This window comes from Schistocerca gregaria, chromosome 1 (genome assembly GCF_023897955.1).
Source record: "Schistocerca gregaria isolate iqSchGreg1 chromosome 1, iqSchGreg1.2, whole genome shotgun sequence".
In the NCBI taxonomy this organism is placed as follows: Eukaryota; Metazoa; Arthropoda; class Insecta; order Orthoptera; family Acrididae; genus Schistocerca; species Schistocerca gregaria.
In genome coordinates, this window is record NC_064920.1 from 1,003,511,609 (window position 1) to 1,003,526,406 (window position 14,798).

At 36.1% G+C, this 14,798-nt stretch overlaps 1 protein-coding gene across 7 annotated transcripts in view; it reads right to left on the bottom strand.

Moving 5' to 3' along the window:
* Positions 1-549: 549 nt before the first annotated feature.
* LOC126278569 (probable E3 ubiquitin-protein ligase HERC4) overlaps positions 550-14,798 on the bottom strand; it is a 187,323-nt gene continuing 173,074 nt past the window's right edge. For all 7 annotated transcript variants that reach the window (XM_049978801.1, XM_049978777.1, XM_049978827.1 and 4 more), the window contains exons 21-22: positions 9,791-9,981; positions 550-2,772 (exon numbers count right to left, since the gene is read on the bottom strand). In XM_049978801.1, coding sequence (XP_049834758.1) covers positions 2,620-2,772; positions 9,791-9,981 — 344 coding nt within the window. In that variant the 3' untranslated portion in view covers positions 550-2,619. The remainder of the gene's footprint in view (positions 2,773-9,790; positions 9,982-14,798) is intronic.

The following is a 14,798-nucleotide window of genomic DNA, read 5'->3' on the forward strand; positions in this document are numbered from 1 at the left end:
CATTTCAAGTCAAACGATTACAGGCCACCACACTGTAGCACACCGGTATAATTTTGTTGCGCTGCCACTGCACAATGCTGTAATTTTTCAATGGGAACTTGATGTACAGTAAGGTTTTTTTTTATCATAAGTAAGTTCCTTGTTACAAATGCAGAAAAGAAGTCTATATTTTGAACTTAACATATTTTGTCTTTACTTAAATATCATCTCCATAAGGTTTCTGTTAATTTTTCTTTCGTGTACTTTGACTGCATGCTTCCTTTTAGCTCTTATGAACACACCACAGGTAATAAATAGTTGCACTGCATGTTCACGTAATTTAGCAGTTTATATTGTAATTGCAGGAAATAGCCAAACCAGCAAACTTGTCGAACACTGTAGTTAACTTACAATATAGAAGAAAACTGTAATAAATAAATATCTATCACAATTATATCACACATTCAACAGTGTTCTGAAAGTATGCATACACTCTCATGACTAGTAGGCAAAAACAAAACCACATACTACAACTCAAAATAACAGTTAACTGTAATATGAAAAAACAAACACATTTTGAAACAATTTAATATACTTTAAATTAAATTCAACAATCTTCATTTAGCATAACAGACAAATCTGAGCAACTTCTTACAGCAGGCATTAAGTTGCACTTTCTACAAAACTTAATCTTCCATAATTATTGCAACAGCCTACACACCTCCAAGTACTTTCTATTTTCAGTTACCTCATCTACATCTGTAGAAGCGTAATTACTGTTTTGAGAAATATCCCACACTAAAAACAAACATATAAACTATATTATTCTACCACAGCGAATGTGCACAATAACTCTACTGTATGGTTAGACATGACATACCAACATTTCATGATACAGCTGCCACCATTACTTAAACATTAAGTGCTAGTCATAAAATGTATGAGTTACAGACACCTTTCCTGAGAGATATGGGGAACGAGGGGCACTTTTGGCAAAAAGAGTTGGTAAACAGTTCAGAATGTTTCAAAAAAACAGATTCAAGAACAATATAACACATCAAGAAAAGTTAAGTTCTTCCAAAGTTAAGGCATGCGGCAGAATGGAACAAACATAAAAATAGGAAAATATTAATATAATGTAAAACTGAAAAATAAAAAATTCAGAATACAAAATAATTTTGAAAAAATGTAGGTAATGAAGTCGGCTAAAAAGCTCACCAAATGAAATTAATTTATCCCATTAATGTGTCTCTTGAATCCATGAACTACTTTAATGTAATTATTAAGTGGATGACTACCCCCCATGATAAAGACAAAGAGCAATGGCCACAAAAGGAAATAAAGAGAAGTTGCTGTGGAAGTGCTGCAATTTTTTTGTGAGACAGAGAACAAGTTTTCCATACTTCTGATACTGCACAGAGTTCCAAGAGCATAACAAATGGAAGATGAAGTATGTGAATTCATGTCAACAATGAAATTATTAGTATTGAAGTGCAACATACCAGTATTTTCCCCACCACTCATTACTTGATTTTTAAGACTCTTATCATGCATTATTTTCATTCCATCTAAAACTTTGCATTAAGTAATTGATGCTTTTAAAATATGAGTTGTATTTCATATGTTTCTCAATATTAAAAAATAAATCATCTTAATCATGTTGAGCACCCCAACTGACACTAATATTCATGATTACTAAAAACCTACTCAACTGTGTTATTACACATTTATTGTTTTACAACCAGTATGGCTCACAGAACAATTTCAGACTGTCAAATTACGCAACCTGAATATGTTCTATGAACGAAACTGGCCGTAACGTAATAAATGCGCAATAATATAGCTAAGATGATTTTGATTAATCACTAATATATCATAAAGCATCTTGTTGAATTTCCTATAAGCTACACTTTATCTACTGTATTTGAGGAATTATAAAGAAATTAATTTTTATTATGCACCAATAACATACTGACAAACAGTTTGTTAACACCTCATCCCTCATTATCACTGCTGCTAATTTACAACTTTTTTTCTTTTCCTTTCTGAGCAAAAACTTTTGATTCCATGGCTTAGTATTTGTAGTGCACTCGATTTTCTGTTTTTCGGTACCACAACTCCACATGTCTCTACTAATATATAACATTTCCTTAACTCTCAGTCTTTTTATATATTTAAATCTGTATATAAATGTTTGTTTGTTTGTGTGTGTGTGTGTGTGTGTGTGTGTGTGTGTGTGTGTGTGTGTGTGTGATGTAAATTAAAGCCACAGGAAATTTAAGTCTTGTAATAAAAATACTTTCAGCTTTGCTTATGGTATTGTTTTGAATGAGCAGAATTATAGGCACATATTCATATTTATTAAATTTGGTGCACTAGGGCTGCAGAATGTTGTCCTGCATTCATAAGCTATAAAAAATATTGTCTCTGGTCAATACTTTTCTCTACATCCATACACTTTAAATAAAATATATCAAATTTCAACATGTATTTGTGATCATATTGTATATACAAAAAATTATAGGCATTATCTGAATATTTCAACATTAAAGGCAGCATTGTATAAAATCATAAACAAATTGCTCAAAAATCTCATTTGATTCTGGCAACAGCTAAGAATACGTCTACCTAAGAGCCCCCTTAAACTATGGAGAATCCCTCTGTTTGTTGAATAGCCTGAAGCAGTTTGTAACGAAGTCTTTCCTTTGTTTTGTATCGAGGCAAATCAAGCAGATTAAAGCATGTGTGTGCTACAGGAAGGTATTTGTCGTCATTTGTTGGCTGGATGTATATCTGTAAAAAAGAAGACGAGAATGTTAGTAAAGGCCAGGAAAGCCATTATAAACTGCCAAGGAAATGCAAAACTTATCAGAAAAGTTAAATAAGCATTGGATAAATTGAGGATAGCATACACCATATCTGTGTAGCTGTGTTCTTTTTAGCTCCAGACAGAATATAGCATTCATATATAAAAATTCACAAAAATCAACATAAATTACCCTTTGCGACATTCTCACTTTTTCTCTCAAACCTTTAACATCATTACCATTTTTGTATGTGCATCTATTGTTGCCCTTCAGGCTGGTAATTACAAAGCACATTCAAACAATTTGGCAGAATCATCTCTAATTCTTTTATTTTTTGCAGGAGAATAAAATTTTTTGTGAACATACTAGGAACATTTTATAAGTGGGTATACAAAAGTATTTTCTTTCATTTACAGGTGAACCATAATGGACCATGAAGTAGATGTCAGGTTGTGACAACAGTCGGTGATGGAGTTCCTCTTCAAGACTGGCGATGACTGCCACATCGATTCACAGGAAGTTGCTCCCTGTTTATGGGGAGGACACAGTGAATCGCAGCAGTATACAGTGGTGGCTGCACTGGTTTAAAGAAGGATATTTCTCTCAACTGGACAATCCACAATGCAGTAGACCACCGACAGCAGTGAGTGATGTGAATAAGAAGACCACTGATCAAATTATCTGAAATGATAGCTGTGTGATGACATGACAGCTTGCTGGAATGACTTGTTTGCTATTGGGTATTGTGGTATCACTGGTGCAGTCACTAGGGTACAGAAAAATCTGTGCATGTTGGGTGCCTAGATTATTGACAAGAGAAATGACAATGATGAGGAAGAATGTGTGCGAGGGTCTCATGAAGACCTTTACTGGAGAGTGGAAACAGTGTTTTGATGGCGTCATTACCCAGGATGAATCATGGTTGTTTCTGCCTGAATCCGAGAGCAAAACCCAATCCATGGAGTGGCGTCATCTGGGTTCCCATTGGATAAAGAACCCAAGACTTTCACAAACAGCAGTCAAAAGGCGATGGCCTCCTGGTTCTGGGATGAGTGTGGTGTCATTTTTATTGACTTTTTGGAACTTGGTTCCACAATTAACTGGGACCATTACTGTTTGTCACTGGACACGTTGCAACTTGCCATCAAGACCCAAAGACCACAACTTCAGGGTCAGCTCATCAGACTACACCATGACGATGTCAAACCCCCATAAGGCACTTACGAATCGCGAGAAAATCAGGAAAATGGGTTGGAAAGTTGTTCCTCATCCTCCCTACGGTCCGGACTTGTCTCCATCTGATTTTCACCTCCTTGGTCATCTGAAGGCCCACCTATGCATTAAAATATTTGATAGTGAGTAAGACCTTACTTCCTGTGACAAGCGATGGTGTAAAAGTCAGTCCCTAGAATTTTACCAAAGTGTATTTACATCATGGAAAGAACATTGGACCAGATGTGTCACAGCTGATGGAGGCTACATTGAGTAGGCTCAGTGTACAGCTAAATGTTCCAAGTATGATAAAAAAAATTTCATTCTCCCCCTGCAAAAAAATAAAAAAATTAGAGACGACTGTGCAAAACTTTTTGAACGCCCTTTGTACATACGTCATTTATCTGAGGGAAAGTAATCAAATGTTCCACGAAAAGGTAATTTTTAGCTATGACACAATAGTGCTATCCAAATGGGAAGTGGCTGGAATGTGAAGAAATAATGTGATACAAAAAACCTCCAAGGTTGAAGCAATTTACTTTCTTCCATACTGGTCAAAGTTACTTCATCTTTTGGAGTAGGTTGCTGAGAAATGAAGTAGTCCTTTTTGTATTATTTCTCAACTAATCATTGGCAACAATTTCAGTGTGATGAGATACTAAACTGAAGAATTCTCAACACTAATTTCTGGCAGCCATGGTAAGAGGGTGATGGATGGTCAACAAATATGCTGTTGATCTCAAAGTACTGGCAGGTTTTACCCAAAAATGAACATGCTTCATGTTTGTCAAAATATAATTTTTCTTTAACCTGCATAATTTAGCATGTATCTCACACTGTATAAATAACTAAGACAATGTGTCAAATTGTGTGCATATATTTCTTTTATGTTCATAAAATTGCCAATGAGATTTTGTTGCAGCAAAAAAGCATCTTTAAGGATCCTGCAAATTGCCATGCCAGTGCAAAACTGGGGAGGCATCAAATTTCTCACCATATCCCAAACTATGCACTACAATATCAACTTCTAGCCTCCACTGTTGACAAGATCTTACTTTGACAGATAGACTACTCGTCTTTCAAAAATTATTGTACCTCTGCCTGTTCATCTTCTATTACACTGTTTCTATATTCTTTTATAAATGGTTTATAAGCCTCTTTTGTACCCCATATTCACATCTTCACACTCCTAGCTTGTGTGAAACATGCCCAAAGTACTTACCAAATAATGCTGCCTAGCATGATCCATAACTTCCCTCTGCCCATCTCTCTGAACTTCATTGTTTTTTATTAACATACAGGAAAGTGCACAATACAAGCAAGGGGCCAATTTTACATTCTTCGAGAAACTGCCTCCAAAATTCAGATGCATATTATATTCAAAATTAATACGAAAATGTCTACTGTCTGATAATTCCCACTAGTCTTAAAAATGGCCATATATTCAATGCCACAGGTCACCTATCTCTATCTGGAAACATTAGATTCAACTGACATCTGCAGTGTTCTGATGCAACAAACTTGAGTTGAAGCTTGCTAACACTCTCTCTCCTGCCTTGGCATCACAAATCCAGAACTCTGTCTAGCCTATGATTTATCACTGTAGTCTACAATGCCAGTGAACTTGAAATGAAAGTGATTTAAGTTTTGGTAACAGTAAAATATTTGTGTTGGTAGCTAGTTTCGTAATGGGTAAACATAAAAGGTGTTCATATAATGCAGGCTACAAACTGAAAGCACATGCAGAAGAACATGGAAACAGAGCAACATTTTGGACCTCCACAAATATAAAAAAATCAATCATGATGCACGCTAGTAAAGAAGAACTGAAAAAAATGAGGAAAGCTAAATGTGCAAATAGAGGACTGAATGCAAAATGGCCAAAACTATAAGAAGATGCACTGAAATGGATTCAAGGACACTGACAAAATGAGGTTGGAATTAATACAAAAATGATTCAAATACCTTATATATAAGAAAATGTGCGGTACACTGTTTCCTTTCATGTTGTGCTGAAGGTACCGAACTTAATCCAATGACCAAATACCACAAGGCAGTGATGTTCACACACATGAGAAGGGTTGAATGGATGAGGCCGGCACGAAATTATGGATTAACAGAGTGTGGAAGTGAAGGAAGATGCTTTACTGAATAAGATTTCACTTCTTGTGCTAGATCAGTTCAGCAGTAATTTGAAAAATTCTGTGAAAGTAAAACTTATACAGGGAAATACAGAGCTTGCTGTTATTCTACGATGACTTACGCATAACAGTTGCAACCTCTTGATGTCTTGATAAATAAATGATTTAAAGTGTATACAAGAGAGGAATGGAACAAATGGATGAAATCCAACATGAACTCACATCAAAGGGGGATTTAAAATTACCTACAATCGAACAAGTGTGTCAGTGGATAACACAGTCATGGTCTGAATGAGAGAAGACGTTATTGTTAATATTTCAAGAACTGTGGCACACAACAATGACCAAGAAGAGGAAGAAGAAGGAAGTTCAGATCACGATTTACAGGGGTTTTAAAGGACAGTTTGGTTTTATAAACTGAGAATTTATTTAGTTTTCATTTACTCCATTTTGAAATCTAATAATAAAAATTGTAAAATTGTTATTTAAAAAAAATTGATTAAAAATTAAGGTGCGTCTTATAGTCTCTAAAATGTGGTACCCCTGGATAGAACTGCATATGTTGTGTCTTTTTAAAACAGAAGGTGAGCCCATTCACAGAAAAGCAGTCATTGATACTTTTAAGAACACTGTTTACGATTTCTTCTGTTGCTGTATGCACGCTTGAATTGAATACAATACTAGTGCCATCTGCAAAAAGAACTAATTCTACTTATTGTATATTAGACGGTAGATCATTTGGGTATATGAGGAACAACAGTGGACCTAAGATTGAGCCTTCAGGAAACATGTAAGTGATTTCTTCCCAGTCAGAATAATGTCCCTGGACTACACTGTTTGAATTTCTTAGCACAAATTCTTGCATTCTTTTGGTTAGATACGACATTGTCTATTGGTTGGCTATACCATCAATACCATAAAACTTAAATTTATCTAGGAGAATACAGCAGTTCGTACAGTCAGATGCCTTAGATAGGCCACAGAAAATAACAACCAGCAGTACTGTATTATTTAACGCTTGTAAAATTTGTTGAGTGAAAATGCAAATGGCATTCTCAGCAGGTCAACTCTTCTGAAATCCAAACTGTGATTTGCTGAGGATTTCATTGTTGCTCAGGTGAGATACTATTCTAACACACAACTTGGCACAGGAATGTTATTTACAACTCAACACAAAGGAATTAACCAAATGAGATGGAAATTGGTAGATGTGATGTACTTCTACAGACAAACAAACAATTACAGTTTCAGAGAAAAGTGGAGGATTTATTCAAGAGAAAGAGCTTCACAAACTGAGCCACTCAATAATGTGTTAGTCCACCTCTGGCCTTTATGCAGGCAGCTATCTGGCTTGGCATTGACTGATAGAGTTGATGGATGTCAACAGTGTGGCAAATTCTGTTCAAGTGGTGCTTTATACCATCAAAATACCATGATAGTTGGAGGGCCCCAACCATACTGCACCAAATGTTCTCAGTTCAGGAGAAATCTGGATACCTTGCTGGCCAAGACAGGGTTTGGCAAAGCACAAAGGCAAGCAGTAGACAATCTCGTTATTTGCAGGTGGGCATTATCTTGCTGAGATGTAAGCCCTGGACAGCTTGCCATGAAGGGCAACAAAACAAGGCACAGAATATTATAAACATACTGCTATAGTGTAAGAGTGCTGTCAATAACAACAAAAAGGATGCAGCTAAGAACAGAGATGGCACCCAAGACCATCAATCCATGTTGTCACAGCAGTACGGCATGTGACAGATTGGTATCCCACTGCTGTCTGGGATGTCTCCAGATACTTCTTCACTGGTCATCAGGGCTCAGTTTGGCTCACTGCTGATGACATTCTACTCAAGTTAATCAGATTCCAGGCTAAATAAATGCATGCATTGGGCCAAAGGTGAAACAATGCATTATTAACTAGCTTAATTTGTGAAGCTCTTTCTCTCGAAAAAATTATCCATTTTTTCCGAAACTGTAGTCATCTGTCTGCGCAAGTACACCACATCTACTGATTTCCATCCCAAGCGGATAATTCCTTTGTGGTGCATCCCCCCCCCCCTTTTTCTGTATTAAACATATTTCAGTAAAAATTCAAGGTACAAGTGACACGTGCTGCGACTTTCTGTGAATGACATTGAGCTCTGGTTCATTCGATTGAAACATATGAATTAAAGTTGGCAATACTCTTACGTAAGTTTCACGTAAATCAAGTTATTTTGTATTTACTTCAATTTGACATACCAACAACAAGTGCACTGATTTGCCAGTAGTGTAATTTTAAATGTTAAATCACAGTTTATAAAAATGAAAATAATCAATTTCTGAACATGTATGTAATTGGAGAGAGAAAAAAATCTACTCACCAAGCAGTGGCAGAAGCACACACATGAAAAATATTATGTTTGCAAGGTTTTGGAGCCAGTGGCTCCTTCTGCTGTCAAAAGGGTTGAAGGAGAATGAAGAGGGTCGAAGGAAAATGATTGGTGAGGTTAAGGAAAAGGAACAGAGTTTGGAAAGGCCGCCCAGAACCCCAAGTCGGGTTTGTATCCCCCTGACCTGGGCACCCGAAACACATTTTTATGGCACCTCTGTCAAGAGGTAATTTCAGTAATCTACTGATTATGGACCTAAATTATACATTTTGTGTCCTTAGGTGATGACTGCCACTACTAATAATAGTAACCACACTTTTGATGTCCAAAATATATCCAAATACAGCTTATTTTACTTCACTATAAAGATACAAAAAAACATTAGTAAGTTATATATGTTGTTAATAATTTAATTATTGCCACACCATTAATTGCAGTGCAAACTAGCACCAATATGAGTTCCTTCAAACATGAACAGTGTAGCCATTATATTTCTATTAGGAAGAACAGATCTAATGAGAGACTGTATATTTATTTTTGTGAGAATATTTTTACTTCTTTGTGGTATGATTTTATCTCCACATTTGTAGTATTCAGTACATCATGAAAACCAATATCTTGTTTAGTTTGAATGCACTGGCTCCTTATGTACTTTTGTTTCTGTTTTATCACTGACATAATAAATGGATTTGTTAATATGTGGCCCGTATGGATTTTTATTAAAAATAACCAAACAATTGTGATCAAGATAAACATTAATAACTGTGTTGAAATAATACCAACTAATTTCAGTTACATGACGAGTTTCTGGTGTCAGAGGAAAAAATACACATTATATAGCTTCTCAACAAGTCTGAAGGGCTCTACAACACACTTACTAATTATTTCCAAGCCAATGGAGAGATGCTGTGAACTGATTCCCTGTTCCTCCGTGAATGCTCACTACATCTGAAGCTCTTAAAATTTGTCTACAAAGCTTGGCAAAATTTTTTTAATTTTTTTTAACTTGGAATGCTTGCACTGAATTAATTACTTAGACAGAGCAGAGACCAAAAGAAAGATATGATTTAGTATGGTTAATCATAACTTATTTCACAGAGATGGTTCTGTTGTCAAATCAAATGACTACTATATGCACTGGATTGCTATGATCCATTTCTCAACTGTTTCAGTAGATTCTGGAAAAATAATTTCAGTTTTTTAATCAGAAATTTACTAAAATATTGCCTGCATAATATAATACAAATGAATAAGTTACTACAATTTAATTTCAAAATACCTTAATAGCTTTCATTCCTTGGACTGGAATACGATCACTTCCCGTCAAATATAATAGGAATTTTTTCTTTTGTTCTGGAGTGAGCTCATGGAAAATTTCCCAAAAATATTTTATAGTTTCATCAGATTCTGTGTATCCATTCTTGTACTGTGCATTTCTCTGTAATTCCTCCCAATCATAGTTTTCATTACCTAAGAGACACAACAACAATTAAATTATGATTTTTTTTATGTCAATGAGGAATCATAATGTAGTAAATTACAGTTTTAACAATGAGAAACAGTCCAACTGCAGTTTATGACATGTTCCAGTTACTACTCAAAGCAGCTTCAAACACTGACTGCTCACATCATCCGAGCCTCTGGTCTGAAAATGATCATATAGACAGAGACTGGTAACTGGAATCAAAAATAAATAATTTATTGTAATCTGGCTGTTTTTCTTTGTCAAATCATTAAACCAATATTCCTTATTCAAATACAGGATTGACTTTAGTGTGCACATGCCTGAGGACCCACGTGTACATGCATACAAGTATGCACAGGTTTCACTTTATTATTAGGGCTGTATGAGTGCATGTGACTGGAAACATTATTCTGAACTACAGGGTATTATATTACCATAAGGATGAAGTCATTGCTTCAAAAACTGCAAGGAGCACCATACTAACAGAGACCAAAAAGCAAGAAAACGTTCATGAAAAGCTTGTAGTTCAAATAGAAATTTGTGAACAGGCTTATATGAGTCTGCTCAAAGTGTCTTTGATTCCAGCTGTCGGTGGATATAAGGTGTATGTGATTTTAATTAATGGTTTAATCAAGTGTTAACTAAGAACATGTAAAATTTTTGTCTTGTGTTCCAAATGTTCTGAAAATTGCCTTTAAGGACTGCCATATAAAGTGTGGAATACTGTTATATCATTGTATGTTACAAATATTTACTATTAAAAACAGTCTTGATCAGGATTTATTTATCAAGATGACCGGTTTTGACCACTACTGTGGTCATCTTCAGACCATTGAGTAGGAACCACTTTCTGTCGGAGAATCACTAAAAGAGGTTCCTACTCAATGATCTGAAGATGACCACAGCAGTGGTTGAATCCGGTCACCTTGATAAATAAATTGTGATCAAGACTGTTTTTAATACTAAATATTTGTAAGACATTGATCACTACTGCCTTTCCCGTAATTGTATTTTGCGGTTTGATTACTGACATATCTACACAATGGAGAAACTGTGGAAAACTTATCCTTCCATGGCATCATCCACAGTGGTTTGAGTACTCTATTTAACTTCAGAGTTAACTTAACACTGGACAAAAATTAAATTGGCATCAGGACCCATCCTGAAAGAAAACAGTTACTGAACATTGTGCATGACTTTGTATAATGTACGATATCAATAAGAGGCTCCTTACATCAGGCTGCAGTAAACACAGATGCAAAATAACTGGATCTATAAATAATAATTTTGATGGTTACCATTTCATCAGGCTGCAATAAAAACAGATGCAAAATAACTGGATCTATAAATAAGAGTTTTCATGGTTACAATTTCAAAGTCTACACTGAAACACAAGAAAACATTTTGAATTGTCTGATAAGTGTGAATAGAATTTTGATGAGGAAGGAACATTCTCCCCACCCCCATCTCACTCCCTTCGCCCACATTAAATTCTTCATAAGAATGACAATTCTCCGAAATGATTCAATGCCATAGTAATTTCAGTTATAAGGATTTATCATACACATTGTTATAATAATAGGTATCACATTAAATTGTCTTTACAACCGATTCATAGATTTAAAAAAAATTTGTGTAGATAGCATAATTTTCACAAATGGGTGACAAAGCATACCATTTAAATTTGCTAAAACTACATTTTTTTTTCGTTCTATGACGCAAAATTGTGGTTTATGAGGGGTAATAAGTGAGGCCTCGAATGACAATAAAAATGGAGAGCTACACATGACAATAAAGAAAATTAAATGAAAACATTACACATTGGATTTAAATAATCCTTGGATTTTCTGACAACTCTTTCCAATTTATTCTTTCTTGAATTCTAGTTATTGCTGTTAATGATTCCAAAATGCAATTGCACATGACCTACATAACGTGGAAAAAATTCTTCTTCCACCATTGAACCCATCTGCCAGTACATATCCATGTGGAGTCTCTCTCACAAGTACTCATGGATGTCAGTCTCAATTTGTTTTAGATTTTGATACAAAGTTATAATGAACTATTTTAATCTACCCACTTCCTTGATGTTTATTTCTCCTCATATCAGGTTTATCAGTTGTTTGTTACATCAATTCTTTTGTTATATTCACAGCTCTCCACTTCTAACTAATAGACTGTCAACTTTACAACTTTGTGCTAGTTGAAGTGTACACACAAAGACATAATATCATTTTCCCACCTTACTATTAAGTTTTTATTAATGTACAGTTCATGAAATTGTAGAAGATTCATTATGATTCTTCAATGGACGATAAACTCAGCTGTCATGGTTACTGCTAACATAAAACTGGATCATATGACAAAGACAGATATGACTGCTTTTTAATTAATACTCAGTGTCAGACACTCAAATCTGAGAAAAGGATCCTCTCCTGCCACAAAACACACTGAAATGGAACATCCCTTGGATAGTGTGCTGATGGTGGCTTAGGAGACCAGTCTGTGCAGAAATATGCCTTCAAATACATTACACCTGATCCTAGGTGCAAGGAATGGTTGGATTTGGTGTCATTTATACCTAGGTCAACTCTCCACTTCCTGCTTTCTATGATCTAGTTGAAACATACGAGGGTCGGTCAAAAAGTAATGCCTCCCATTTTTTTTCTACTTAAAAAAATTAAGTTAAGTGAAAAATTTGAATTTGGCGCCATTCCTCAAACCTTCTTCTGCAATCCACTGCAGTAGTAACTTTCTGTGTCAACAGGTGGCAGCACAGCAGAAGTTTGTAAGATGGCCGACATCGATGTTCGTTTGAGACAGCGTTGTGTGATTGAATTCTTGAATGCAGAAGGTGAAACGCCCATACGCATTCATGAAAGACTGAAGAAGGTGTATGGTGTTGTGACAGTGGATGTCAGCACTGTTAGACGATGGGTTCGTCGTTGTAAGGAAGCTGAAGGGCAAACACCGTTGACTGACGAAAAGCGGAGCGGCAGGCCGGTGAGTGCAGTGACTCCACACAACATTCAGCAAGTTGATGACATCATTCGTGGTGACCGTCGGGTGACTGCAGATGAAGTGTGTCGCATTATTTCTCTTAGTAAAGGCAGTTGGATCACGATTATTAAACAATTGGGGTACTCAAAAGTTTGTGCACGGTGGGTTCCAAGAATGTTAACCGATCAGAATAAAGAGGCAAGGAAAACAATAGCCTCCCAACACTTGCAGCGCTTCCGTTTGGAGGGAGATGAGTTGCTGAAAAAAATTGTGACCGGGGACGAAACATGGGTGCATTTTTTTGAACCCGAATCAAAGAGGCAGTCAATGGAGTGGCGTCACACAAGCTCGCCGAGGAAGAAAAAATTCAAAACTGTGCGATCGGCAGGGAAAGTTATGGCAACAGTTTTCTGGGATACAGAGGGTGTGATTCTGGTTGATTTTTTGGAGCAGGGATGCACAATAAATTCTGTTCAATACGTCACAACCCTCAAAAAACTTAAAGCACGTCTTCAGCAAGTTCGCCCAACAAAATCAATGGCAGATATTCTTCTTTTGCATGACAATGCAAGACCACACACCAGTCGTCACACCTCTGACGAGATTGTCAAAATTGGATGGGAAGTTTTGCCTCATCCCCCATACAGCCCTGACCTGGCACCATCAGACTTCCATCTGTTCGGGCCACTAAAAGAAGCTCATCGTGGGATTCATTTTCAAGATGAGGAGGCCGTCTAAACATCCGTGCGTCAATGGCTTAGGAAGCAGAGCTGTGATTTTTACCGTGCTGGGATACATGCCCTTGTTCAAAGATGGACCAAAACTGTAGAGATGGGCGGAGATTACATTGAAAAATGACAAAATGATCCTCAATGTTGTGGTTTTCAACCTATGTAATTGCATTTAAATTTCCTGACAATTAAACGTAGAAAAAAAAATAGGAGGCATTACTTTTTGACTGGCCCTCGTATCAATTCCCAGTGAAGCTCATCGAGGGACAGAACTTTTCATCTTCTCCTACCAATTAACTGAATTATAGCTTTTACACTTCAAGGCTAATATTGCTACATAAATTGAGGCAATTTTGTTGATGAAAAGCATGATAAACACAAAACTTTGGAGACAACAACTTAGCAGTATAAGGTTTTTCAAGACAAAATATCATTCATGTACTGCTTTCTAAACCTCTACAAAATCAGTTCAAACTCTATTTTCATAAACGTTATAAAAATGATCACATTCAATTTCCTTTTTAAAAAATCTGTTTTCTATAACTGATTTCAGACTAATCAGTTGAGAAGAATGTGTCTTCAAACATTCAGAAAACCACATTCGATTTTCCAGTGTGCGCTAACAACACACGAAAATGGCGGATGACTTTATGGGAATGCCATGGCAAAAGGCAACATTGCAGCAACCTGTTGTCCGTATTTTGTTGGATGTGGCTTTTATTTTTAAATTGAAACGTAAAATCTCAATATATTGTGTTGATCTGTGGTGAAATTGTAAGTATCCAGCAAGCCCATCACCATAGGGGTTATGCCCAGTAGCTGTGCAGTATCAGCCACTGGTGTGTTTCTTTATCCAGGTTCCCAAGCCTCTAATTTGGTTTATTAAATTAGGTCCTAAAACCTTGTGGTGGTATCAGTCTGCCAACAAAGGAATTTGCTAAGTTTTTTTCCTCCAGTTCTGAAATCTACAGGAGTATCTCACACAGGCGGTAAGCAATAAATAATATCAATTTTGATTTTAAACTTCTCAGCATTCAACACTGACATACCAATGGACCAAAATGATAAAAGTTTATGCATCATCAATGCCC